Below are 24445 nucleotides of genomic sequence, written 5' to 3'. Positions count from 1 at the left end.
TAGCTTTATTTGTCATATGTAGATTGAAACATGCAGTGAAATGTTTTGTTTTGCAGCAAAGACCAATGCAGTCTGAGATATATTGGTAGCCTGCAGATGTCGTCATGCTTCTGACATCAACATAGTTTGCCCACAACCTACTAACCCTTACTTGTATGTCTTTGGAATGTAGGAGGAAACCAGAGCACTCAGAGGAAGCCCATGCTGAAGAATGTACAAACTCCTTATAGACAGTGACAGGAATTGAACCCTGATCTTGCAGCTGGTGCTGTAAAGCATTACGCTTACCGTACCGCCCTGCTGATTGAGGCAAAAGATAGAGATGCAGAATGAACATCATGTTCTTTAAATGCTTTCTAGTTATGATGGCATGGATAGGACTGGTTTTACCTCAGTGTTGTCAGTAGTAAATCGCTCAGTGGACCTTCTTTAGGTAGCTGACCGTAACTGTTTGGGTGATGGTGAACTCTCATGCAACTGTACAGGTAGACAAAGTTCTATCCTGAGGATGGGAGATTCGAGCAGTGCTAGTACCTTCATTTTAGTCTTTCCTAATCCTTGCATTTTGGACACCAGACCTACAGGAAATGTATTTGGATATCTTAACTGGTGAAATAACTTTAAATTTATTTGTTTCAGTGGTGATAATTGATCCAGATGACGATGATGAAATGTCCACTCTGGAGATGGACTTGCCACCTGGGCATAGTTCTGGAGAAACTGAATTGCAAGAAAAAAATGGATTTATGGGAACACTGGACGGTAACTCGCATCCCAAGCAATCACTTACCAAAATTGCCTTGGTCACCCAGGGGGAGGATTCACTACAGTCAAACAAATGTGAGTTTATAGTAGTTTTCTTGATCAGTGAAGAGACGACAAAATAGTCTGAACTAAATCCACTCTGGTGTGTGGGTAGGAACAGTGTTAATCTTACAGCTTTTTTCTTTGCATGTTGTGCTATATGAGGGATAACATATGTACTTCAGTACTGAAAACCGGGTAAAATACTGAATGAAGTAATGAAATATGATACAGAAATTCCTTGGCAAGACCATGTACTAGACTGCATTTTGTTCTCGCATAATTAGCTGGTGAAAGTATTTGGCATCTGATTGTATGATGAACAATTGTTTGCATGATCCATCAGTGCTATGCACACTGGAGTGCCATTGATAAGATATTTTCCTTTACCGACAAGAGATTCTGCAGGTGCTGGAACTCCAGAGGAACAAAACACAAAATGCTAGAGGAATTCAGCAAGTCAGGCAGCATCTGTGGAGAGGAATGCACAGACACTGTTTCAACTGACACCGTTCAGTTGGGACTGGAAAGGAAGCAGGGGTGGGGGGGAAGAGGAAAGAGTACAAGCTGGCAGGTGATGAATTAGGCTAGGTGAGGGGACCAGTAGGTGGGTGGCAGAGGGGAGATGAAGGGAGAAGCTGGGAGGTGATAGGTGGAGAAATTAAAGGGTTGAAGAGGAAAGACTCTGATAGAAGAAGATAGTAGACCATGGGAAAAAGGGAAGGAATTAGGGCACCAGGAGGAGGTGATGAGCTGTGTCTAGATTTTTCTAATATTTTGGAAATACAACAATTTAGAATTTGCTTTAGAAACATAAAAAAACCTACAGCACATACAGGCCCTTCAACCCACAAAGTTGTGCCGAACATGTCCCTACCTTAGAAATTACTAGGTTTACCCATAGTCCTCTATTTTTCTAAGCTCCATGTACCTACCCAAAAGTCTCTTAAAAGACCTTATTGTATCCGCCTCCACCACTGTTGCCGGCAGCCCATTCCACGCACTCACCACTCTCTGCGTAAAAACTTACCCCTGACATCTCCTGTGTACCTACTCCCAAGCACCTTAAACCTGTGCCCTCTTGTGGCAGCCATTTCAGCCCTGGGAAAAAGCCTCTGACTATCCACATGATCGATGCCTCTCATCCTCCGTCGCTCCAAGGAGAAAAGGCCGAGTTCACTCAACCTGTTTTCATAAGGCATGCTCCCCAAACCAGGCAACATCCTTGTAAGTCTCCTCTGCACCCTTTCTATGGTTTTCACATCCTTCCTGTAGTGAGACGACCAGAACTGAGCACAGTACTCCAAGTGGGGTCTGACCAGAGTCCTATATAGCTGCAACATTACCTCTCCGCTCCTAAATTCAATTCCACGATTGATGAAGGCTAATACACCGTATGCCTTCTTAACCACAGAGTCAACCTGCGCAGCAGCTTTGAGCATCCTGTGGACTCAGACCCCAAGATCCCTCTGATCCTCCACACTGTCAAGAGTCTTACCATTAATACTATATTCTGCCATCATATTTGACCTACCAAAATGAACCACTTCACACTTATCTGTGTTGAACTCCATCAGCCCAGTTTTGCATCCTATCAATGTCCCGCTGTAACCTCTGACAGCCCTCCACACTATCCACAACGCCCCCAACCTTTGTGTCATCAGCAAACTTACTAACCCATCCCTCCACTTCCTCATCCAGGTCATTTATAAAAATCACGAAGAGTAAGGGTCCCAGAACAGATCCCTGAGGCACACCACTGGTCACCGACCTCCATGCAGAATATGACCCGTCTACAACCACTCTTTGCCTTCTGTGGGCAAGCCAGTTCTGGATCCACGAAGCAATGTCCCCTTAGATCCCATGCCTCCTTACTTTCTCAATAAGGAGTACCTTATCAAATGCCTTGCTGAAATCCATATACACTACATCTACTGCTGTTCCTTCATCAATGTGTTTAGTCACATCCTCAGAAAATAAAGTCAAGCTCATAAGGCAGGACCTGCCCTTGACAAAACCATGTTGACTATTCCTAATCGTATTATACCTCTCCAAATGTTCATAAATCCTGCCTCTCAGGATCTTTCTTGGAGACCTTTCCTGAAATCCATCTCAACTTTATGAAATGAAATTGAACCTGCTCCCTGCATTGATACTGTTGAAAGTAAGTAGACTATATGGGCATAAATGCAACAGGTGTTAATTCCTGCTTGAAGGAGTCGTATGGCTCGAAGAGGAAATGGAAAATCAAAACAATGTTTTGTGATCGAAATTGATGCTGCATAAAGAGCAGAGGACTGTTGTGGATTTGGACAATGCTGCATTTCATCCATGAGTGCTTAATATGATGCCTGTCACTGAGAGGGTTCCATTTTTTGGAGATCATTATTACTTGCCTGCATCAGTTTAGAAATTAATAGAGAGAAGAAACATTTAAGCCTTTAAAAAGCTTCATGTCTGTTTCTGCACAGTTTTGCTTTTATTCATAAGAATGAATTATAGAGCTGCGTTTTCAGCGTGTGGAATCGGCATTATCCTTAACAGCAGGAACTTGACCTTTGCAGCTGAACTGTATAAATAAATAAATTCGAAATATTTGCCAGCATTTAACAAAAATATTGTTAATATAGGGTGGAGGGTTTAAATTACAAACAGAACACTACCTTTATTGCTTACACTTCGTCCCGTGGAAGTGGAAAAGGCTCTTAGTGGTGATAGTATCACAGAAAAACACTTTTGTCTTTCAGACAGCACATTCTACTCATGGGATACTTACTGAGAAATTCAGTTTTTGATGCTGTGTACATGCAGTCACTGTTTAGATAAGAGTAGCATGGTGTGAATGGTAAGAACAATGTTGTTCCCATTTCTACAAATAACTGAATAGAGAGAAAGAAACCTGTGCTTAATTAGTTACAATTATATTCAATGTTTTGGTTCACGTAAAACTGAAAATGCTGCAACTTGAAGTTGTTAATGTAATTTATGCCTCTGCAGGAAAAGATGGAGATTTTACAGCTTCACTAGACTTAGGTTAGTCATGTAAGTGAGATGATGGTTTATTTAGTTTTCTCAGCTTGTTTATCATCAAAACCAATCTGAATACAAATGTAGGTGGATCTCCAATCATATCAGTTAACACAGTTGGTTCAGTGGTTCATTTATTATCAAAGTATATAACTCTGTGATTCTTCCCAAGAGAGCCACCAAACCAAGAGGAAAAAAAGAGCGGCAACACAATCACCAGCCCCCAAACACCCCTTCCCACAGGAAACACAATAAGAATATCAATCCCCTGCCCCAAAACCCTTACCCCACGCGAAATGCAGAAAGAACATTGGTCTCCATAATCCCCCTCTCCTTGGACAAACTAACCAAAAAAATGCAACAAGAACCTTGACCCACAGACTTCCCCCCCTGCAGAAAATGCCACAAGAACATCGACTCCTAAATCCCCCTCCCCCACACAAAAAAAAGAGAAAGGGCAGGTGAAAACACACAATATAAAGCTTTAAGACTGGGGAAAAAGGTCTATAGTCCAAATCCATATCCATAATGCAGAAAAACACTGGTAACATCTTTTGGACACATTGGCAGGCCACACAGGCCCCTTCTCCGGCAGCAGAGCGATCCCACCAGTAATCAGTGGGCAGGCAGCCAGCGTGACCTTCCACATTCACCTCGATGCTTCAATCTCCCTTGTCACTTTAATCAGCAAACAATGGGGTCAAGCACCGCTCACAGCCACCCACAATTTCCTCGCCACAAGGTTCACGTTCGCTGCCTCCGGGAATCCTCTCAGAGACAGCAAAGAGTTGGATCATCCAGACGATTTCTAAACTGCAAATCACAGGCTCTAACGGTTCCAGAAACACATTCAAGATGAAAAACAGACATAAAAGAACTGAAAAAACTAGTTTTGTGGTCTATCCAGAAGATGTTAACAGTGGGAGTGTTATACGCAGGTTAGAAACCTTTTCATAAAAATGAATTAGCACTGTTTTCGGCAAGTTGATTTAGGCCATTATCTTGTCATAAAAGGTGACATTTTAAGTCACCAACATTTATACATTGCTCTTCACATTCATTTCATGACATCAAAAGTCCAATAAAATATTTTGGTCACTGTTGCAATAAAGCATCTATGGTTACCAATTTGTGCACAACATTCTTTTCCCAAACGACAGCATGGTAAAGGCTAGATAATCGATATTTTTAGTGATGTTGATTGAGAGTCAAATACTGACCGGGAATAATTCTCCTTCTCTTTAAAAATGAAGTGAAGGAATCTTGCACACATGGGAGGACGAGGACAGGATTTAACATTTCAATTGAAAGGCAGCATGTTCTCCGGACTGCTGTGAAGTGTCAGTCCAGGCTAAAAATATGCAGTACTAGAGTGCATTTTAAAAATGTTTTTGAAGAATGAACATTTGTTTGATTGCTCAGGAATTTTGGCATTTGGCACATAACAATTGAGCAAAATGATGAGGTGATGTTGAAATGCACATCTTTTCCAGAAATGCTAAAGATGAACTGTTGAGCTAAGAAATGCCTTGATTGTGGATAAAAGCAGAGGTTGAAAGCTACTGTAATAACAATGTCACATTCATATTTTTGCTCCACATGCAGAAAGAACCTATAGAATTTGAAATTGGATAAGCCATGCTTTGCATTATTTTGGGCATATGTATTTTCTGAAAGGATACAACCTGGGAAAGAAGGTTGTTTATAGGATCATGGCTCAACAAACACAGTATTTTGACTGGTAAGAATTTTAAATTATCAAAACTTTCCATGTATGTCAGAATTGACCATGTCTGTGTGTTTTTTTTTGCTTTAGTGCTGAATTCCTGTCAGTTATGTGGCACCTGCTTTGAAACTCGTAAAGGATTGTCAAGTCATGCACGCTTCCACCTGAGGCAGTTTGGAGTACCAGATTCAGAAAGCAGCGGTGCCCCCATTGGTACATTGTACGAACTGATGAAAAGAAAAGGGATACCCAATGTTTTACCCTCAGCTTTGGCTAATGATAAACCACAAAGCTATGCGCCAAAGGACATGTCTGGGTTAAAGCAAGAGGCTCTTGGAAAACCACTTGGAGAGGAGTGTCAAGGTGAAACAACACCAGCAGCTAAATCACCAAAGCTGGGCATCAGCAGCCCTCCCAAGAGTCATTCTCAGACATCAACACTCAAGAAAGTGCATCCCATTCTACCAAAGCCTGTATCCAGTAAATCTCCAGAGCCAGGGAAAGCAGGTAGATCATTGATGAATACTCCTCAGACATCAGGAGAACTACTATCAAAAAAACTGTTTTGGTCTCCTCAAGATGATAATACACCTTTAAACCTCAGTAAGTTAAGGTCACTATTGGGTTTTAAGGTGACCTAGTTTATAAAGTCCCAGTGGTATTTATGTTTTAAAAAATTAAATTCCCGTTGATGGCAAAACTGGCTGAATTGAACAAATTTATTGAGTCATCAGCATTTTGTTAACTCAGTCTTGGGGATGGAGGAGTTTAATTACTTGATTGTATCTTGTGGAGAAGGAGCGATATCAACAATAATTTCCCATTTCACTCAAAATCAGGATTCATCACACGTCATTGGTTCTTTACCGCCATGTCAAAACCTCATTGTCATTAACCTTCCTTTACTCCTTCATGAAATTTTAAGTTTCTAAGGCCCTCACTAATTCCTGATTACCTCTTTCTGTTGCTTCACTTTTTGATTTTTCCACTATGGGCTTTGTTTGCAAACCTGGATTTTTCAATAACAAAGATAGTGGCATGTTTAATTTCTTTAGTTTTTTTAAAAAAAACCTATGCTTTTTTCGTGCCTGGGCTTCAAGACATTACACTTCAAGGGTACATCATTGTAGATCAAGCTTGGAGGCCAAGTTATTGGTTATATTTAAAGCGGGGGTTGGTCGTTTCTTGATTAGCAAGGGTGTCAAAGCTTACAGGAAGAAGGCAGGAGAATGAGGTTGAGAGAGACGACAAACAACAGGAATTCTGTAGATGCTGGAAATTCAAGCAACACACATCAAAGTTGCTGGTGAACACAGCAGGCCAGGCAGCATCTGTAGGAAGAGGTGCAGTTGACGTTTCAGGACGAAGGGTCTCGGCCTGAAACGTCGACTGTACCTCTTCCTACAGATGCTGCCTGGCCTGCTGTGTTCACCAGCAACTTTGATGTGTGTTGCTTGAGAGAGACTATGTACTTCCAGGTGCATTAGACTGAAAGAACTTTGCATAAAATTCAGGCAGCCAACTTTTTTTTTCATAAAAGTTGAATAAGTTCTTGGCTTGTAGCATATTGCAGCAAAAAGTTCTAGTCACAATCTTACTTCTATATTTCCTAATTGAGGTAGAGAAATGACAAGTTTTTCTTAAGCATAATGTTGTCAATTGATTGGAATCTGTTACTTCGCCTGGTGTTCACAGAACTGAGGGCAACAACTTATTAAAAGTGGTACTAGAGGGCTTCCATCTCAGTGAGGAGTCTTGAAGTAGGTCAGATCCAGAGAAAGGTTAATTTTACAAGTTTTGGTCTCTAGTTTCAAATTTAACATTTGACATTATATAGATTTTCAGGCTGCTAACTAAAAGTTGAAGCCTGAGGAACTTGACACATTAGCGATCTAGCTGGCAAATTGACAGAGCTGGAGTGAGAGGGATAATGAATAAAGCTGGTTTCCATATACAGAGCATTAGGGTGAATTTGGGTAAAAGTTATATCACCTGTCAAATTGGAAGGATGTAACTAGTTATGCTTTGTAATGATCTACATTGGTGCCACTGTTTTATAAATAGGTTATGGGTAGAAAATCACATCACAAAAGGTAGAAACGTAGTAAGTCATGTACATGGAAGTGTTGTATTAGATATTAATAGATAAAGCAAATGGGCAAAACTATGGCAAATTGATTTCAAGTGTAAGGTTATCCATTTTCTGTGTGAAAAGCTACAGGCTGCAGAGGTCTGAAGAGTTGAAGGTTTGTGCATGTATCTCATAAAAATGTTATGGATGGGTAAAGAAAATAAGGCTAAAGAAATATCACTCTTTAATCAGATAACTGATGGATAGAAGCTATAGCACATCTACATAAAGTCGTGGTTAGTATATGGAGTTCTAGGTATAATATTTCTGCTATATTTGGACTGAAATTGAGATTTGCCAGCGGTATTCTTGAACTTGGATTAAGTTTTGAGGATAACACAAACAAGGACGTATATCCTGGAATTTGGAAGGCCATGGGGTGAAGTTTTGAAGGTATTTGATAGTCGCTATAGATAAGTTGAGGAACTCATCAAATAGCAGAACAGGCTCTAGGGTCTAAATAGCTTACTACAGTTAAGACAAGTAAGTGAGTCTTTATTACGGATGAAAATTGGACAGAGGTCATTAATGAGCATCTCGCATCCATGGGAGAAGAGAAGGTCTGTTAAATGGAATGTCGTTCGTACCACTTGTGGTTTTTGCTTCCTCCTGTTTTATACCCTATTCAAGTATAGATTCAGAATATGCAACAGTCCTGTGATACCATCCTTGTAAAGAAAGGAATTGTAAACCATTGAAACTCATCCCAAGAATAGGATAAAATTGTGCCTGTGTCATTGTTACCTGATTTATTCTTTAATGAAAAATTTTAGCTTCTAGACTTGAAATTAAAGGTTCAAGTTGGCATTTGATCTTAACCACATAAAACAGTTAATTTGCTGGGGTTGTTTGAATGTGTGTGCACACAAAGTGCCAGGGACCACTGCCGATCTCAAAAATTCTGAAAAAAAACTTTTAGCTTGCAGTTAGGGGATCATAATCATTGTTACAAATTCATAGTTGAGTTTTTATCATATTTCTGAAAACATTTTTCTCCTGTCCCATCTCAAGTTTATTTTAAAAAAGAGCAAGCAGTAGAAGTACTTATTTTTTTAGCTTGGGCATGTGGAACTCACTTAGCTTTGCTATCAAGGATGTCTTCCTTTCTTATTCTTGCCCTTTTTGAGGAAACCTGTGTGTTGTAATGCTTAACATAACTGGGTGCTATAGAAACTTCCAGTATTCTAAGAAATGGCTGATGTAATCTTCATAAACCTTCAGTTTTAAAAGCCCAAATTCAATGATAAACAAATCACAAACTAGGTATTAGCATCAACAGAAATGTGTTTAATCAAAGTTCAAAGTAAATTTATTCTCAAAGTACAAATAGGTCAGCATATACAGAGATTCATTTTCTGTGGGCATTCTCAATAAATCCATAACTATAATAGAATCAATGAAAGACTGCACCAACTTGAGTGTTCAACCATTGTGCAAAGGACAACAAACTGCACGAATACAAAAAAAAAGAGTAATAAATATCAATAAAATAAGATGAGGAGTCATTGAAAGTGAGTCCATAGGTTGTTTAAACAGTTCAGTGATGGGGCAAGTGAAGTTGAGTGGCTATCTCCTTTAGTTCAAGAACCTGGTAGTTGAGGGGTAATAACTGTTCCTAAACTGGGTGTTATGAGTTCTGCAGCTCCTTCCTGGTGGCAGCGATGAGAAGAGAGCATGATGTGGGTGGTGGGGGTATCTGATGGATGCTGCTTTCCTGCAACAATGCTTCTTGTAGATGTGCTCAATGGTGGGGAGAGCTTTACCCGTGATGAACTGGGCCATATCCACTACATTTTGTAAGATTTTCTGTTCAAAGGCATTGGTGTTTCCTGACCAGGCTGTGATGCAACCAAACAACATGTTCTCCACTACAAATCTATAGAAGTCTGTCACAGTTTTAGATGTCATGCCAAATCTTCACAAACTGCAATGGAAGTACGGTGCTTTCTTCGTAATTGCCCTTATGTGCTGGGCCTAGGACAGGTCCTCTGAAATGATAACACTAAGGGATTTAAGTTGCTGGCCCTTTCCTCTTCCTGAAGTCAATAATCAACTCCTTGGTGTTGCTGACATTGAGTAAGAGATTGGTGTTATTGTATCACTCAGCCAGATTTTCAGTCTCCCCCCATATGCTGGTTCAGCCAACAGCAATGGTGTCGTCAGTAGACTTGAATATGGCGGCTTGTAAGAGTGACAGATTGGATGCAAACTTGATTCACTGCCAGAAAGCAAAAGGTAATGGTTTCTGGAAGTTCTAATGACTGGATATTTAATAAATATCTGCTTAAATTTATTGACCATAGTTAAGTTTGAAGATGGTGCCAAAATTGAGAGCTTGGTTAACAGTGTGGGAAAAAGTTAGAGTCCACAGAAAAATAGCAGTAAATCAACTGAATTGATTCCAGAGAAATATGAGGTAATACATAAGGGGGTATTTAAAGGTAAGGGACACACAGTAGATGGTAATTTACTAAAAATATTTATAGCACTTTTAGTGTACATTATAAAATAACTGATGGATGTTGACGCATGTCCACAATTTGACAAAGTTGCATATGGATTTGGTGAGACAGCTTAGTGTTCTGCCTGCAGCTTTGGTCTTATTGAAGGAGGGGTATGTTTTCATAGGCATTTTAGAGAAGGGACACATGGGTTGATTCCTGGGATGAATTGTCTTATAGAGGAAGATTGAATGTGTACATTAGAGGTTAGAAGAATCAAATATGACTGAGGGTCTTGACAAGTTAGATACTGAGAAGATAGTTTTCCTGTTGGGGTTTGGGGAATCTAAAACTTACGAGTATAATTTCAGGATAAAAGGATGCTTATTTAATTTGGCAATGAGGATGGGTTTTCTTTTATGAATCTTACATATTCTCCACCTCAGAGAGCTGAGGTTCAAGGCTGAGAGTGATTCCTAGTCAGTGTGGAAGTTGGGTGCTGTGGAACATGCTGATTGGTGTAGATCAGCCATAATCTTATGATGCAGACTTGGGGCACTCTGTGGCCTATTTTTTCTGTCCCTTTATGCGCAGTATACATGGCAGAAACAGGCCATTTGGCTTCAATTTGTCTTTGCTGACACTTATGCTCCATTCAAAATCTTTCATCATCTGACTTTGTCAGTATAATGTATTCCCTTCCCCTTTGTCCAATCTGCCTTGAAATGGACTTGCACGCTTTCCTTCAGTGTGTTAGTGAGTTCCCTATTTTCTCCATTCTTTTCGTAATAAAAATTCTTCTGAATTTCATAGTGGATTTTTTTGGTAACGATCTTGTATTGATGACCTTTTGTTTCTATTTGTAAGAGGATTTCCATGATCAGAGCTTTTCATGACTTTAAAATCTCTTTTTGGTAACTCTTCAACTTTTTCTCAAGGAAGACCCAGTCTGTTCGTTCTTGGTTGAAGGACAAAGATGTTTTGCTTTTAATAGCCAAAATATTGAATACAAGGGTAGTGATGTTATGTTGGCGCTGCATAATATATAATATGGTATAATTCTAGTCACAGGAAAAATTCTTGTGAATCTTCTTTCTAATGCTAATACAGGGAAATATTAGTTAAGGATAGAGATTAGCTAATCACAATTGTTTTCTTCGGAATAGAAGAAGCTGGGGTTGTGGTTGTTTTAATCGTGTTACAGAAAACTCCGTTCTCTGCTGAAATTCAGTTTTCTACCATAATTCATTTTGGACCAGATAAGGTTGACTTATTATCCTCCTTAGCATAGTGGTTAGTGACTGGGAAACATGGATTTAATGTAAAAGGTAGAAAGATTGGAGGTGACTTGAACAAGAATGTTTTAGCACCAAATCTAAAAGTGCTAGAATTTGCTGGCTGAAAATGTAGTGGAGCCAGAACGCTATATCACAATTAAGAAGTACCTGAATGAACAAGTGCTTTGCCTTGAAGCCTGCATACTGAGAGCCAAGGTGTGGAAATAGTCTGGAATACTGAAATAGTGGAAATAGAGATAACTTTCCAATAAACCTAATGGACTAAGTGACTCCTTTCCATCCCTATAAATTTCTCACGTGTGTGTGTATTATTTTGATGCTTTCATGCTTAATTGAAAAGCCAAAGGGATCACTATTTCTAGCAACAGACACACAGTTTCTATAACTTCTCAAAAGTACCATTTAGAAAAACTGAAGGTTTTCAGTCCTTTATTACAAGCTATTTAAAGCTGAATGAGATGATATATAAACAGTTTTCATTCTCAAGGTATAACAACCTCTTGAAATGAGTGTAGTATTTTAACCTTTATCCAGATTACTTTAATTATTGACATTTCTGAAATAAATATTTCTGTTCTTAACTTGCCTAATCACCAATTTCAGTTGTAATTTGGCACGTTTAAAATAATGTCTGGGATTTTTGCTGTTGAATGTCTTTGTACTGTACATTTCTAAAAGGTTACTTTATATTTACTTCCTCTGAACTGTGTTCTTCAAAGTGTCATGCAAATTCATTGTTTCACGTCCTGCTTTGTGACATTTCCCTGTACTTTCTCCAAGACTTAATGGTCTTGTCACCAAATCAACATAAATATCCAAATTTCTATCAAGCCTTGGCACTGCAGAATTTTAACATGACAGTGATAGTATTTGTCTGAATGAGAGATAGTGTGAGCATTCCTTTCATTTTAAATGAGACCTGTAAGTAATTTGAGAGTAGGTAATTTGATGGTAAGTTTTGGATCTGCTATAGTATACGGAATTTTTATTTTCCGTATTTAACTTGTACTTTACCATCCTTGATATTTTTAGCAACATCAATCTTCATTTCATTTTGTACAATAGTCAGCCTGTAATTTTCTTAATCGTAGGTTTTATCTAGCACCTTTTGTAAGTCACTAGTGTAGCTGTCAAAACCTGCAGTTTTCCCTGGATTAGTTAAGTTTAGAGTTGAAGATTATTGGAGTACTGACACACAACCTATCAGTTTTTACCAGAGAAGTGTAACGACATTTCTACAGCCCCATGAGTCTCTGCATCCAGCACACCATTCTCTGCCACATCTTCAATGGGATCCTACCACCAAACTTATCTGTGCTTTGCACAGGGATTACTCCCTCTGTGATTCCTTGCGCACTGATCTCTCTCCTAGCACTTATCCCTACAAGTGGAAGAAGTACTGCACCTGCCTATTTACCTCCTCCATTACTTTCATTCAGGGTCCAAAGGCAACACTTCACCTGCAAATCTTTTAAGGTCATCTACTGAATCGGGTGGTCTGATGCAACCTCCTCTGCATTGGTGAGACCTGATGTAGACTGGGAGGGCCACTTTATCAAGCATCTACACTCCCTCTGCAGAAAACAAGATTTCCTGTTGACCAACCATTTTAATTCCAATTCCCATTCCGACATGTCGGTCCGTGGCCTTCTCTCCAGCCACGATGAAGCCATTCTCAGGTTGGAGGAGCAACACCTTACTCTGGCTCTCCTCTTCTCCTCACCTGCCTATCGCCTCCCTCTGGTGCCACTCCTCCTTCCCTTGCTTCCATGGTCCACTCTTCTTTCCTATCAGGATCCCTCTCCAGCCCATGACATTTTCCCCCTATCACCTCCCTGCTTCTTATTTCCTCCCTCCCCCACCTTCTTATTCTGGCTTCTTCCCCCCTTTCTTTCCAGTGCTAAGGAAGGGTCTCAGCCCGAAATGTCGACTGTTATATTCATTTCCATAGATGCTGGCTGGGTTGTTGAGTTTCTCCAATATTTTGTATGTGTTGCTCTGGATATGCAGCATCTGCAAAATCCCTTGAGTTTAGATAATTCTATCAATAAGAAACACACATAATGGTATGCTTTGTTTTATATGCCAAATCTATTTCTATAAAGAAGATTGCTGATATACATAGAGTGTTATGACGTTTTATTGGAGCTTGGTGTCAATTTTGTTATTGACTTGCTACAACCAACAGCAGCATGGGTTTGATTAAAGATGATTTGCTCTTTGATTGGAAGAGCCATTCTTCCACAAATAAAGACATTTCTGTTGTAAATAGGATGTGAAAAATATGTCATCCATGACTTGTGGGATGTCATGATTTTGTGGTCTGTATTAGGCTTTATCATTTTTTTATTCATTGTTTCTAGCAGCAATAGAATTTGCTTTGAGTGAAAAGCAATTAACTCATTTATTTGATCCCAACTTCTGCTATGAAGTTTTGAAATTTCATTTAATAGTGGCTAAATTTAAGCACCAGCTTTGTGTCAGATGCATTGTTAATATTAAAGTTGATAGGGAACTTATAACTTCATATCATGATCATTGTAATTTTGCATTTTAAAAAATACCCAACTGTTTTTTATGTTGTGATCATGGTGTGTTTCAGTGTATAAGTAGTGTCTATTTGTCACTTCTGTCTTACATCGTGAGGGTTGGTGAGTATTGCATTTATGTGATTAGGGATACTGGAACTGATATATGTGATATTTTGAGGATCATATGAATTCCCAATGAAAATTTGTTCACACATTTTTATGACAGAATGTTCTTGTGCATAATCTTAATTCAAAAGTCTGATAGACATGCAGTAAGTCTACATTTATTAAATTAAGATTTTATGATTTGATTATCATAGATGTAGTGTGTGTGTATATATGTAGACATAGATATGTGTGTGTGTATATATATATATATATATATATATATATATATATAGAGAGAGAGAGAGAGAAGGATATATTTACAAATATATATACATACATTATTCTACTATTAATTTTCTCTGGATTTAGTGCTGTAAAGATCTATAGCAACTCTTGGAACATTTCAGACACGTCTTTCTTTGAATCTAGCTATGTCTTAAGTATCAATTAAACCTTTTTCATGCCCCTCTTGACTTTTATCATTACACTTCCAGTTGAGACTGTCTGTGAGGGGTGGGGAGAGAGTTTGCTTCTTGTTAACATTAGTAATCAAACATAACTCTTAGTTGAACTACACTATCTTCATGTTGCAGCTGCCAGTGTAGCACAGTCCTCTTTAAAATTTCTTTGTTTTATATTTTTATTCTGTTGCAAGTATTTTCAGTTCACCTCAGGGATTTTATTTCAACAGGTTCTTAATTAGGTCAGAAATTAACAAGGATAGATGTGTGATCATGGAAGTTTTGAAATTACATTTAATGTTAGCTAAATTTAAGTGCTAGCTTTGTGTCAGATGCATCATCTAGTATTAAAGTTGATGGGGAACTTACTAACTTCATATCCTGATAATCGTAATCTTGCATTTTTAAAAATCCCAAGTATTTTCTGGTGTGATTAATGCACGTACCTAACACTGGCACCAACTCAATTTTAAACTGCACTTTGTAGATGGCATTGCTTTCACAGTTAAAGCTGTTCATGTTTGCTCTGGTACCTGCCTGGCTGTGTATATTTCATTTATGCTACTGTACGCATGGTTGTGCTTTGGACCCTTTTGTCTGTGGTGCTTTGTTTCCATGTACTTCAGTGACCTTTATTTTATAATGGTGGCAGTTGTCTGTTTCTCTTGAGACTTTGTTTTCTGTTTGAGTTCTGTTGCCTCATAAACCACTGTCTTTTACTTTTGATGGGGATGCTGGAGGTGGAAGGCAAGGGGTTGTTGTGCATCTGGCATTATAGATTTGCTGTCCTGTGATGTGGACTCTTCACGGTACTGACATAACTGTTTTATAATTAATGTCCCAATTGAAATAACATCATGCAAGTCAGTCTTTTCTCCTCCTCTCGTCCCCACTTCCAAAAAAATAATAGATTTTCTGATCACGAAACTTATGAGAACATAGGATGAACAAGCTGGCATTGGCAAAACTGCTGTAGACAGCTTGTCAGTTGTATTTTGTTACATATTGTTTAGTTTTATTTACTTTAACTTTTTTTTCAGTCATGCGCAGCAAACCTTTGGCCCAGAGATGTGCCTGGTGCCTTCAGTATTTCTGCACCTCTTTACCTAAAACAACACTGATAAGCAATGATGTTTATCATGTGGAATGGCTCGGATACAAAGGGAACACGTGTGGTTTCTTGGCAAAAGCTCTGTGCATGCTGGAAGTCCCCCAGCTCCAAGTTGGCAGCTGAACTAAATGGACAAATTAGCTGAACCCAGCATTCTCATTCAGAGTCTGTGCATAAGATTCTTCCACCATGAGTTCCTATTGACTGACCAGGAATGAAACTAATAGCTGATTTTAATTTATTTCCTATCCACACTACTCAGTTATAGATTCTGTTATGGTTCCAGTTGAATTGATATAAAAGGCAAGTTCAGTCTGATACCAGGTATCACCTGCTTCAGCCCTAAATTTCCATCATTAGTTAAACCCCGAAAGTCTAAATACTGTAAAATATGGTTACTGGTTTAATCCTTGGAGCTACAGAATGTTTCCTAGATTACATTGGGAATAGCAAGGTTGATGTATGTGAGAGGTTAATGAACATAACACAGATGCCGTTCTAACGGTGTTAAATACGACTTCTCTCTTTCATTCACAGCAGTAAACAGTGAACACATAAGCTGTCGGTTGTGTGGTGCCTGCTTTGAAACCCGGAAGGGGCTGTCGAGCCATTCCCGAGCTCATTTGAGGCACTTTGGAGCGGTGGATGTGGATTCTAAAGGATCTCCGATTGAAGCTCTGAATGAATTCATTAAGAAAAAAGGGATCCAGAGCGCTTTATCATCCATGCTGCCGATGAAGAAACCACACAGCTATCCTAAAGTGTCTGCCCTCAAAGCGGAAAGGAGCAATTTCAAATTAGGGGCACCAGACAAGAAAACATCTGTAACATCCCCTTCAATGTCAACACAGAAAAAGCTGAAGCACGTTACTATGAGAATGCAAATGGAACCTGGGATTTCTCAGGCCTCGACGCCTAATAATGGGCTGACTTCAGAAAATTATTGGCCAACGTCACCTATAAATCTGTGTAAGGTCTTAATTAGTGATAGGTGGGCAAGATACTGTATTTTGTATGTTCCTCTGGTCACGTTGACCCAAGGGGTGAGTTGGTGGCATCTGTATAGATGTCTGTGCGTCAGGCCATTCTGCTCTCTCTGCAATGGAAAGGTAAAGAGAAATCCACTGCAGTAGGAATCTGTGAGAAACGGTTTGAGGGAGGCGGGGGGGTGGGGAGTGCTGGTGGTGAGCATGCAGTACTTGCAAGAACAGTTCGAATTTTTAGCTTAGTAACACAAGTAATTTATTCCTAAGCACTCACAGAGCTTTATAGTTGCAAATTTCAAGTTTGGAAGATCGAACTGTGTTAATCTCTCTTTTTCCAGGACCATGTCATCTTTCAATTAGGCATAAGAGTAAACAATGTAATGTTGTGTTCTGCATGTTCTCAACATATTTAATTGCTTTCTGAGCAACAATTTGCTTTGATTTGAGTCTAGTCACTCTGGTGAGTTGCTTAGCAAGTCCTTACAACCAGCAGTGATGTGAATGGTCATTTAATCTGCTTGATATTAGTTAATGGTTGCCAGCTAGTTAGGACATTGGATGATCTCCCAGCACATGCAGAGGTGCCAAGGGATCTTTTGTGTTCACCTGAAAAGGTAGGAGGCACTTAATTTAGAAGTGTTACCTTTAGGGTGACAATACTTAAGTCTTGTGGAACTAAGTTAGGTTACGTACTGAGATTTGAACTCAACAGTCATTGGGTGTTACCATTGAGTAAAGCTGACATGAAACTGTCAAAAGTATCTTGTCATAAGGGCAAGGTGCAGCCTCTCAAGTGATGTTTTTCTTTTGTTTGTGAAGCATTCACAAGGTAGTCCTATCCACTAGAAAAAGACAGTTTAAGAGGAGTACATGTGTTGCATTCATCCAACGTTTTAGGGAAATAACGGCAGGTGATAACTATTTCTATTCAATCTTGTCTTTCCTGAGAAATCCACAATATTTCAGTGCATTAACTCGTGTGAAAACAAGAGTGCTAAAAGTAATTCTGTGTTACTGGGGGGAAAAAAACAGTGAATTGACTGGAAGTACCTTTAAATCATCTGATGAACTGAAGTGTTTATTGTCATTCAATCATACATGTATACAGCTAAATGAAACAACAGTCCTCTGGGTCCAAGGTGCAAAACAGAGTATATATAGTCACAGTTCATGCAGCCACAATATAATAGCACAAGTCCCTGAGTGGCATGGTCTGAAGATTGACAGGTTGACATAAAGTGCAAGGTGCATGTTCCTGTAAGAAGGCGTAATGTTACTGGCACTATTATATGTTAAAAAACAGTAGCTTAAATCTGTGAAACAGCAGTAATAAAAGATGGAAAAAATGACTAGGGCATTTAGGTTGAGTGTATGTGTATTATGACCTGCAATACAATGCATGTATTATTTTCAATATGTAAAGCAGGTTTTCAATGTTACTGTAATCGTGTGTGGGTAGTGATTCAGTGTGTATTTCAGCAGTTTGAAGTTGTAAAATCCAGTTTTTGTTGTCAACATTGCAGCTTTTGCTGTTGCTCAGGAATAGGGTAGACTTTGGCACTTCTGCTACTGTCTGTGGTGAGGTACGTGGGAAAATTCTTTCCAACATTTTCTCTTCCCTTGGAGCTTAATTGATAAAAGTCGTGCCTGTTGTAGTGACTTCAACAGGGCCTCCGTTCAATCCCAAATCTGCTGGTTAGATGTATTAGCAAAGGAGAATGGGGGAAAACAAAATAATGATCGTGGTTCCAGAATATTGCTTCCTATATTAAGGAGGTGCAAGTGGATTATGTTATGATGCGTCAATAGATCCCCGGCACTCAGTGTCTAGGTTTGCATTATAACCATTCACGTATTTGGACTGCCAGAAAGTTGCTGGAGTCCAAGGGACAGGACACACCACATAAGACTGCTATGATCATGATTTAGGAGGGCCACTTAGAGGTCTGGATGGAGGTGGGGGCTACTGGGTGGGGGTTTTGGTAACTGCACATTATGACCCCATATGATATGGTTCTCCATACATTCCTTATGCCAAACCCTGGGTGTGGTATGTGCAAACCAAGTGTTTCTCTTTGGGAATGCATGAAGTAACCCAAGCCACTTTCTTCATATGCTTAAATTACACAGCATTGCCCTGTCGCCCACTTGCTCCTCATCCAAGTAAAAGCTTGTGGCACAAGGAAACCTAAAGTGGGCCAATCAATTTCACTTTCATTTAAGGGGAAATCTTTTTTTTAAAAATGTTCATTGCAATTTCCCCTTTCTTTTATTTACAGCGATTGATTCAGCGCCTAACAAAGAGACGCGTTGTGAATTTTGCGGTGATTACTTTGAGAACCGCAAGGGGCTGTCGAGTCACGCAAGGTCACACCTGAGGCAGTTTGGGGTGACTGAATGGACAGTTAATGGTTCGCCAATAGACACATTGAAGGAGCTCATGAAAAGGAAAATGCATCCTCTTGAATCATCTGTCACACCTGGGCTCAAAATGCCCCCAAAGCCAGCGGCGACTAGCACGAAATCACCAACCGAGGACATGCAGGGGGATCCCTTCTCACCCACCACGGGTAGATCAACTAAATTCAGTCTGACCATTCCATCCGTCCAGCAGGTTTCATCAGGATCACTTATACACAGAAAGGTTCAGGGCCAATTTCTCTCCCCATCACCTTTGAAAAAGATGAAACTGAACCCGCTGAAAAAAGTGAAACAAGAACATTTCCAAATAGAGTATAACCCTGAAGAGGCAGCAAGCTCACTGAAGAACAACAGTTATTTACCAGAGCAAATGTGGCCACCCAGAGGAGATACTTCACCTTTCCATTTAAGTAGGTCTTTAATTCCCTGTTGCTGAGACAGTTTTGTGTACTTTTATCTTAGTCAAGCAAGAAGTGTAATTATTATGCTCTTGGAAATAAGTAGAAGATAATGGTTATGTGGAAGTAAGTTAGAAGTTTTAAATATGTGTATGTGAAATGAAAGACAGCCCAAGTCATACAAATTATTAAATTTCGTGAGCTGCCTGGGGTATTAGATTTGAGATAATGCTTAGAAAATTATATGAATCACTCTTCCCTCTTGATTCCTTTTCTATTCCCTGTCCTTCTTTTCTATGGTACATTGCAGTAGTCAGTTTTTGGGATGTGATCCATCTGATGCTCCATTATACCGCCTGATGGCTAAAATGGTTTAGAAATGCACTGATCTAGAGCAGTCATGAAAATAGGTTTTTCCATAATGCTTTGAAATCTCTTATTTCTGAAGTCCATATTACTTCTTATAATATAACATCTCCTGTGTATGGTCCATTTTTAATATAAACCAATAGCTTTTAACTGTATCACACGGGCTTTGGACAGTAAATAATACTTGGGAATTGCCATGCATGTTAAGTAGATGTACCTAGGAATGGTGAGTGTATCTCTTGACATGAAGTATACTCAAATTTCAATGCATTTGATTTTACAGAGCCTGTTTGTGGAACTCCAATCTGTACTTCCACTGATTTTGTTTTGTAAATGAGAGTCCCATAGACTAAATGTTGGGGGAATTTTTTTTTAAACAAGTTCATTCGTACCCTTATGAGACCATATGATATCAGACTAGCTGGCTCAATTTCCTGCCACTTGCTCTTTAACTCCTGTTGTATATGACACTACACTGTTTTTCAATGAATATGTGCCAGAATTGAAGAGGAGTAGGGAGGTTATGGTAGGAGAAGTTGCTTACGAAGATCTTTGATTTTTAAAGTTTGAATATTATACTTCAAATCATTGTTCTGGTCACTGAATTATGTAAACGAGGGAGCAATATGGAAAACATTATGAGATGGGCTTTATAAATTCTGAAGATTAGTATATTTTAGGCAATATTTTGCAGATTAAGAATTCTTGTGTTAAAGACACATTCATCATTTTGGCCTTGCAACAGGACTTCCCACAGTGCTTAGTCACTGGTGGGGGGGCTTGAGTTTGGTGCTCTTCCAACAGTGTCTTTGCATCTTTGAAAGAGTAGATGGGGGGTTTAGGCTAATTCCATCAGTACACCACTTGGGTTAAAATGTTGCGTTTAAGCACCCAAGGGTAATATTAAATCTACAACCTTTGATTTACCAGCAAGCCATAAAGATTTATCATTAAAACGTGCCAAGATACTGGCTATCTAACCATTGCATTTCAAAATTAATCTGTTATCCGGAAAATTACTTTGCATAGAATTGAATTGCTGCACACCTCTAATTTCCATATTAATAGGAAGCAGAGTAACATTAGATTGCAAAACAAAAGCTCCTTAATGTAAACTAGGGTTTCCCAGTATGATAGTGGAGCTTCAAGATTTGGCTGTGTGGAGTTGTTGGAAAAGGAGTTGGGCGTGGTCCTAGGTTTTTAACCAGTCTCAAAGGAGCCCTACACTTAACCTCACCATTCCATAATGTGTGTGGGTTAGAGCTGGGAATGAGGAATTGGGTCATGAGGGGGGGAGAGAGAGAGAAAGCAGAAATACTTGTGGCTCCCTTGTATGAACTTGTCATTGAGTCAAAGTATAGTAATCCTGTCCGCTTACGTTGTTGATGGCATCTCTCATTACTGATAAAAGGTCCTTATTTTGATTTCCCTCATTAAATAGTCATTTAATAATTGACTCAAAACACCTTTCAGATTAGTACTTGTCGCTTATTTATATATTTAGCGGCAACCCTCTTTTACTTTAATGACAGTAATTGAATGATGATTCTAGTCCTTCCCACTTGCACCTTTCGTCATCACGTGTGATCCACTGCCATTTGCGTTCCTTGGTAGCCTTGCTCTTGACTAAGGGAATAACATCTAATTTAGTAGTGCTACAGTACACTGGTCATTTCTCTCAGGTACATATTAAAAGTTAGAATAAACAAGAGATTCTGCAGATGCTGGAAATCCAGAGCAGCATACAAAATGCTAGAGGAACTCAACAAGTGAAGCAGCATCTATGGAGCAGAGTAAACAGTCAGTGTTTCACACAGACCCTTCCTTGGGACTCATAACTCCTGATGAGGGGTCTTGGCCTGAAACATCAATTGTTTGTTCCTCTTCAATGAATGCTGCCCAACTTGCTGAGTTCCTCCAGCATTTTGTGTTTGTTAAAAATTAGAAAGTGCTTTGCAACCGAAGTACCCAATTGTTGATAGTTTAGTGGGAAAAAATCTGGACAAACTCAGTGGTTCAAACAGCATCAGTGAAGGCAAAGGGGCCCAGCAACGGACCCTCCAATTTTTTGACATGTTGGCCTTCGTAAATCAAAATATTGAGTACAGGGGTTGGGGTGTTATGTTGAAGTTGTATAAGATGTTGGTGGGGCCTAAATTGCAGTTTTTTTGTGCAGTTCTGGTCACTAACCTACAGGAAAAATCAATAAAATTGGGAAGAGTACAGAGAAAATTTACAAGGATGTTGCCAAGTTTTGAGGACATGAGTTATAGGGAAAGGTTTCCTGGAGTGTAGCAGAATGAGGGGAGATTTGATAGAGGTATTTTTGTGTGAAATCAGGTTCATAGGTTCAGTGATGATGTCAGTTAAATGGCAGGTAGTGGGAGGTGCTGCATTGCTCCTTGCACAGTCTAATCCCTGCCTTTTAGCAATGGGATACACTTGGCACTTACGGCAACACTGTGACACTTGGCCCACAGGCTAGTGTAACCCCTGCTGTCATCCCACCATACAACATACAAAACATAAAACACTGTAGTCATTCATCTATTATGTGCTGTGTCACACGACATAGCCAGTCTCATGACCTTGATAGTTCTTGGCAAATTTTTCTACAGAAGTGGCTTGCATTGCCACCTTCTGGGAAGTGTCTTTACAAAACACATGACCCCAGTCATTATCAATTCTCTTCAGAGATTGCTTGTCTTCAGTGGTCACATAACCAGGACTTGTGAAATGCACCAACTACTCATACAGTCATCCAGCACCTGCTCCTATGGCTTAATGTGACCCTGATTGGGGGCTAAGTAGGTGCTACACATTGCCCAAGGGTGACCTGCAGGCTAGCGGAGGGAAGGAGTGCCTTACACCTCCTTTGGTGGAGACCGATCTCCACCACGCCACCCAAAACACGATAATATTCTGAATTATCAGCCCACTAGTTACTAACCAGTGTGCTACAGTAGTCCACCAGCCTCCCAATGCCCCAAAAGACCACCAGCTTCTCCCCGGAGTACAGTGATTATGGAGCTGTCCCCCTAACTTCCTGATCTTTTTACTGACTGCTAGATACGATGAGCCAGGTGAGGCATGTTCCCAGACTCGGGGATGTAGGTGCAGCACTCCTGACCAATCACAGCACAGGAGGTGCCACCTTTCTCCACGAGCAGTTAGTCCAAGGCCATCTGATTTTGCAAGGCCACCGGGGGAATAGCCATCATCTCAGCTGACACTCTGGTCAGTGCATCCTCTGTATGTTTGAACGCTGAGGCCGTCATGTTGGTCAGCACTTCCATCACGGGCCATGCCTATCAGTTTCGGGACAGCCTGGCCATACCATGCAGAGAAAAGGCTTATAATCCAGAACCTTTCTGTCTCTGTGGTATACCTCTTACTGCGCCAACCCTCATGAGCAGGGTGCTCATCCAGACTATTAAGGCAGTATGTGTATGATACCACATACTCCAGATAGCAGCAGCTCTACCATCCCACAGGAAGCCACAGGTAGGCCCGGGTACCATATATCCAGTACATGCTCGGTGTTGACACAGTCATCTCAGGGTAGTGCTGTCACTCTTACTCACTGCCCCACTGATTGTGTGGTCCGATGCTCATTGTACTGCCTGCTACTCTTTTTTTGTTATTCCTGGCTAGAATGGACTACTCCCTCCCAGCAACACACACAAAATGCTGGAGGAAATTAGTGACATTTCAGGCCAAGATACACCCTCCCAGAACGTGTTGTCGGATCTCACAGTGATCACCATCATCAGCACTGCCTTTAGCAGTCAGCACTTTGCCATTCTGTAATGCTCCGAGACACAAACCCACTCCCTCCTGGTTAGTCACTGAGTACTTAGACAGACTATCCTCATTTCTCTCGGTAACACCACCAAGGTATGTATTCCCTGATCCAGGCACCAGAATCTCCCTGCGTTCTGGTGGCCCTTTGGGTACTGCACCCAAACCTTCCCTGATTCCCCTTCTAACTCCAGCTCTTTCACCTTCGGAGAATCCAACACTGCAAAGTGCAGGACATGGAGGACCCTCCAGGGCCCGCTGGCCAGGAGTTCAGATTGTCCACTGCCAGCTCCATCCAACTCAGCCACCCAGTAAGATCAATGACTTGATCTGCTGTTCCAACTGTACGTTCATGTGCTTAATGAGGCCTGCCGCCTGTGGGATAATAAAGGATGTGCAACACTCACAGAATGCTGTACTCCACAGGCCACCCTGTACTTCGGTACCGTGTGGAATATGAGCCATTGTCTTAAGTGGGACAGGTGGTCATCACCCATCACCAGCACTTGCTGCTGCTGAAGATCTGCCATCGTCTTTTGCAGTGCCTCCAGCAAAGGATATAAGGAACCCTGAGCTGAATGCAACGAATCCTGCAGAAGGCAGGAGGAGTCCTCACCAAGTGAGGGCTTGGGGAATAACCCTTCTTCCTTAACAGCCTCCTTGCCTCTTTCCCTGGCTTTTCTCCCTCCACATGGCATTGAGGATGGAAATGAGAACCCCATCTATCTGCCCCCTCAGGACCCTGGCTCTGAGCAACACCGAAACATTTCCTTACAGTTCACGCAGAGTCCTTCAATTCCAGACCACATCTAATTTGTGAACCTGTCTATGG

The 24445-nt window shown here is 40.3% G+C and overlaps 1 protein-coding gene across 1 annotated transcript in view; it reads left to right on the top strand.

Moving 5' to 3' along the window:
• Positions 1-24445, top strand: part of LOC140191078 (uncharacterized) — a 170143-nt gene that overhangs the window by 92280 nt on the left and 53418 nt on the right. The window contains exons 11-14 of the mRNA XM_072248155.1: positions 640-840; positions 5648-6160; positions 16176-16607; positions 18904-19455. Coding sequence (XP_072104256.1) covers positions 640-840; positions 5648-6160; positions 16176-16607; positions 18904-19455 — 1698 coding nt within the window. The remainder of the gene's footprint in view (positions 1-639; positions 841-5647; positions 6161-16175; positions 16608-18903; positions 19456-24445) is intronic.

Source organism: Mobula birostris, chromosome 32 (genome assembly GCF_030028105.1).
Source record: "Mobula birostris isolate sMobBir1 chromosome 32, sMobBir1.hap1, whole genome shotgun sequence".
Classification (NCBI taxonomy): Eukaryota; Metazoa; Chordata; class Chondrichthyes; order Myliobatiformes; family Myliobatidae; genus Mobula; species Mobula birostris.
Note: the sequence above shows the minus strand (reverse complement) of the source record. Positions and strands in the feature narration are given on the sequence as shown.